The sequence below is a fragment of the Propithecus coquereli genome, unplaced genomic scaffold (genome assembly GCF_000956105.1).
Source record: "Propithecus coquereli isolate 6110/MARCELLA unplaced genomic scaffold, Pcoq_1.0 Scaffold104, whole genome shotgun sequence".
NCBI lineage: Eukaryota > Metazoa > Chordata > Mammalia > Primates > Indriidae > Propithecus > Propithecus coquereli.
In genome coordinates, this window is record NW_012134303.1 from 8,309,456 (window position 1) to 8,314,478 (window position 5,023).

At 45.1% G+C, this 5,023-nt stretch overlaps 1 protein-coding gene across 7 annotated transcripts in view; it reads left to right on the plus strand.

The window, feature by feature from the left end:
- The first annotated feature begins 1,100 nt into the window (after positions 1 to 1,100).
- ALG13 (ALG13, UDP-N-acetylglucosaminyltransferase subunit) overlaps positions 1,101 to 5,023 on the plus strand; it is a 70,669-nt gene continuing 66,746 nt past the window's right edge. The window contains exons 1-3 of one of the 7 annotated variants that reach the window (XM_012645521.1): positions 1,101 to 1,281; positions 2,346 to 2,404; positions 3,885 to 4,023. In XM_012645521.1, coding sequence (XP_012500975.1) covers positions 3,953 to 4,023 — 71 coding nt within the window. In that variant the 5' untranslated portion in view covers positions 1,101 to 1,281; positions 2,346 to 2,404; positions 3,885 to 3,952. Of the gene's footprint in view, positions 1,418 to 2,241; positions 2,405 to 3,884; positions 4,024 to 5,023 lie in introns of all 7 variants that reach the window. The other 6 variants (XM_012645530.1, XM_012645544.1, XM_012645508.1 and 3 more) reach the window with 6 other exon arrangements.

Here is a 5,023-nt window from a genome sequence, read left to right on the forward strand (position 1 = left end):
TATGCATCTAGGGTCAGCCTGATAAGAGAGGTTATTATTTTTCCAATTAAATAAGTTCGAGGTGGGAAATGAGGAATGTACGTACCCACATTATACCCACTGGCAGTCCATTGGCATTTAGCTCTCCTACTGGGTATTGTCGAAGCGCAGATGCATGAAAACAAGGGCCTAGTTACAGTTTACATTATGTTGATCACTAAAAATGATGGGATATTAAACTCTCAAGGGGCCTGGCTACAAAACCATAAGTCCTAGATATTTTTAGGACAGGTAATATTTTTGAATATCTTTGTCTTTATATTTCAATATTCATATTTCATTCTCTCATTGGGCAGAAAATATGATTGGGCTTATTTTTTATTATTCGACCATGACCTTTCTATATTTATTGTTACTTTTAAACTGTAGTTTCACTGTATTATTAATTTGTGAAATTTGGTATCAAAAAAACAATAGCAGCATATAACTCCTCAAAAAGACAATTGCCTATAGCACCTCTTGTACACTCCTAGATAGAGCTACAAGATTTAAAAGAAACATCTTGTAGAAATAGGTCTAAGAGTCTTCTCAGACTATGTTCTGGGGCCAATTCACTTCCAATCCTTTTCCTTTTTAAAATTATTTCTTCTCACAGCTTCTCTTCTGTATATATCGAGGCAGAGCAAAGCATAAACATGAGCTAAAGTGAGATTTTAAGTAGGAAGTACACAAAAAACTAGGAGATAGAGTGAACAATGATCTTCGTAATGGTATGATGGTGGTAGGAAGAAGAAGGGGAGTTCACGTGCCTGCCTAAGTGCAATCCTTGTGTGGTTTTTTACCATGTTAATGTATAATTTTACATTTTAAATGGTTCAATAGAAGGGTTCAATGGATTATGGATCTAGGCTTCAGGTCTTATCGCCTCTATTTTACAAATAATACTTGCTAATGTAGGTTAACTCTCTGGAGCTTCCAAGAGACCCTACAGGGCCTTGGATACTTGAGAACCATCATTGAAATGGAAAAAGGTTAAGGTTTTACAATAGTGGCTGGCTCGCAATCTTTCGCCCCACCCGACCAGTGACAAAGCCCAGCGTGCCGCCACCTGATGAGCCCAGCGGACTTCCGCCTCCCCCGCAGCGCCTGGCTGCTGCAGAGCGCGTGGCCTCCACTACGTCACATCCGGCCCTTGCGAGTTGGGCGTGCGGAACCCGCGCGATGAAGTGCGTGTTCGTTACTGTAGGGACCACCAGCTTTGACGACCTCATTGCGTGTGTGTCGGCGCGCGACAGTCTGCAAGTGAGTGGGGCGGGCGAGCCGGCGGCCGCGTGTCTCGCAGCGCTTCGCTCGCCGCTGGCCGCCAGGCTTACTGCTAGCCTCGGTAACCATGCCTGACCGCAGCGCTCGGAAAGAAACCCCCGCAACTCTACCTCAGGTGCCGCAGACCCTTTGCCGGCTCTTCCTGGCGCCCGGCCGGGCCCTCCTCCGGCTTCCCCGCTACTCAGGGTCCTCTAACTCCTCTGCCCGGTTCCCCGGCCGCTCCTCCCCGTCCTTTATCCGGCTCCTCCTTTTCCTCCGCCTTCCCCCACCCCCCCAACGATTCTCCGCCTCCGCGTCCTCCGCCCTCGCTCCTCGTTCCGACGGCTCCGCCCCTGCGAGCCGCGGCTCTGGCAGCTGTCCGGGCCCCGGCCCGCCCCGCCTCGCCTAACGGGTGTCTCCTCAGGCGCCCTGTGTGCCGCGCGGTCGGTGCCGGGCGCTTCAGCCCTCCGAACCCGCTGTCCGGGCCCCTTTAGCGTGCCGCCGCGCCCTGCTCTGTCCCCGTCGCGCTGGGCCCGAGCCCGCGCCATTCCCCTCAGGTACCCTAGCGGCCGGCGTCCTCTGGCGACGCGGCGCCTCCGGAGCGCGTCCTCTCCTCAGGGCTCGCGGTTCTCGCGGTCCAGCCCCTGAGGCAGAACGAAGCTGTTCCTCGGTGCTTCCCCGCTCCAGTTTGCGACTGCTTTTTTAAAGTCTGTTCCTCCTCTGGTTTTAGCGGCACCGGTTGTTTCCCGACTCGGAGAGCGGGGTCGCTTAGATTCGTTAGCGCTAGTGAGGTACTTGGGCTCCGGGCAGGAAAAGGGGTTAGTTTTGAAAAACTGAAACCGGTGCACAGCTAGGCTGTTGGGCAGCCGCGCTCGGGTCTGAACACTGAACTTGAGGGTTCGTTGTTGTCCGTACAGTAGCTAGTTTAAAAGGCCCGCTTTTTCTTATTTCCTGTTTCAGATAATCAAGAGCCTTGGTTACAACCGACTTATCCTCCAGATTGGTAGAGGAATGGTGGTGCCTGAACCATTCAGTACTGAGTCATTTACTCTGGATGTTTACAGGTACAAGGACTCCTTAAAAGAAGATCTTCAGAAAGCAGATCTTGTCATTAGTCACGCAGGTAAAGAGCCTTACACTCTCACGCTTCGCTCTTTCATTAACAATAAGTCACTAACTGGCACTTGAACCTTTTTGGGGGGGTAAAATAAAATCACTAGAGTAACTAACTGTAGCCCTTTTGAAGATAACGCTTATTTGAATGTAACAATTGAGAACTTTATCGTAGAGAATGTAGTCTTTCTGGGTGAGAGAAGGATGGCAAATTAATCACTATAGCGCAGCTTTACAGGAAGAAATTCTAAACACGGAGGGGAGGCCGGGCGCGGTGGCTCACACCTGAAATCCTAGCACTCTGGGAGGCCAAGGCGGGAGGATCGCTTGGGGCCAGGAGTTCGAGACCAGCCTGTAGCACTCTGGGAGGCCAAGGCGGGAGGATCGCTTGGGGCCAGGAGTTCGAGACCAGCCTGAGCAAGAGCGAGACCCCGTCTCTACTAAAAATAGAAAGAAAAATTATTTGGACAATTAAAAATAGAAACAAAAAAAAATTAGCCCAGCGTGGTGGTTGCACATCTGTAGTCCCAGCTACTCAGGCGGCTGAGGCAGGAGGATCGCTTGAGCCCAGGAGTTTGAGGCTTCTGTGAGCTAGGCTGATGCCACAGCACTCTAGCCTGGGCAACAGAGTGAGACTCTATCTCAAAAAAAAAAAAAATAATAATTTTTTTAAAAAATTAAAAATTGTATAGCATAGTAGCTAACAGGGTTTTTGGCACTGCTCTGCATGCTTTGTATATATTAACTTATTTACTCCTCCCAAACAATCCTATGAACTAAGCACTATTAATATTTCCATTTTACATGTGAGAAAACTGAGACAAAGAGAGGTTAAGTAGCTTGTCCAGTAAAAAAGTGGTGGACAGATGCAATCTAGTGCTGGTGCTGTGTTTTTTATTTATTGATTGATTAATTGACTAATTGAAACAGAGTCTCACTCTTTTTGCCCGGGCTAGAGTGCCGTACCATCAAGCCTAGCTCACAGCAACCTCAAACTCCTGGGCTCAAGCGATCCTCCTGCCTCAGACTCCCGAGTAGCAGGGATTACAGGCATGTACCACCACACCCGGCTAATTTTTAAACTGTAGGCTAGCATAAGTGTTCTAAACACTTTTAAGGTAGGCTAGGCTAAGCTATGATATTTGGTAGGTTTTAGGTGTATTAAATGCATTTTCGACTTAGGATACTTTCAACTTATGAGTTTATGGGGACATAACCCCATCATATGTACTAGAGAGCAAATGGCGTAGCACTGAATCATAGGCCATAATGTCATTGTCAGTGATGAGGTAATGTATTTTTCAAGTCAGATTTCTAACACCAAAGAACAATCAATAATTATACTTTCGTCATTTTGAATGAATAATTGAAAGGCCTGATTTGTAGTTCTGTCAACTAAGTTTTTCAGCTTTTGTGTTCTAGCTGTAAAACGTGGTGGAGCATCATAACTTTTAAAAAATGATATTATCAAATTTGATTTATTTTTGTAGGAGCAGGAAGCTGTTTGGAGACTTTGGAAAAAGGAAAGCCAATTGTGGTGGTTATAAACGAAAAGTTGATGAACAATCATCAGCTGGAATTGGCAAAGCAGCTACACAAAGAGGGGCATCTCTTCTACTGTACCTGCAGGTATACTAGAGACTGATTATTTGATCTCTTTCCTTAATTCCTCCCTCGCTGTTCTTACCCATCTACCTAACCCATCTGTCTCTTCTGCTTCTTACCTTCTCCCACCTATCAAACATACTTTGATTTTCTCACCAATAAAACCCTTTGATTTGTTTGTCTCCCGCTTTAACTGTGATCTCTGTGTTGAATTTCTATTTGTATCTGTGGCTGTTTCTTTTCATGTCAATATCTGAATGTGTGTGTGTGTGTTTATCTGGGTGTGCAGGTCTCCAAGGAGCTAACTTTTGAGTTTACTGTTCAGATTTGCATTATTCACGGAAGGCATTTGCTCATTTTAGTTAAAGTTTTGCCTTCAGTAAATCTACTGGTATCCCTAAATTAAATTTATTCATTTATTCAACTACACCTAATATGTATCAGGCACTGTTTTAGGTGCTGTCGGTACAGTGATAAACATGAAGTCCCTGCTCTCATGGTGCTTATATTCTAGTAGTGGAAGATTGACGGTAAACAAGGTCACAGATAAATGTTCAAGATAATTTCACGTGGTGAAATATGCTTTAAAGAAAGTAAGACAGGGTTATGTGAGAGCTGGGGTGAAGACTAATTAGATAGAATTGTCAGGGAAGTCTTGGCCATATGTATCATTTGAACTGGGACCGGAATTACAAGGAAGAGCTATGAGATGAGATTGGGTGGGGATAGCTCATGTAACAATTCTGATTTCATTCTATGTTTAGTGAGAGGCCATTGGCGTATTTTAAGCAGAGAAATTACTTTATGTAATTTAGGAGTATTATTTTCTAGAAGTATATTAGAATTCAATAAGAACTGATCATCACAATAGAAGGATGAAGAAAATTGCTGGTTTGTTTTCTATTAATTCTTCTTTGAGAAACTAGAAGCTTGCCCAAGAGCCAGGTCAGTAATTCCCAATTGTTTGACTTTAAAACCTATCCTAATTTGATATTTTCAAAAGTAAATATCTCATTGAATTATC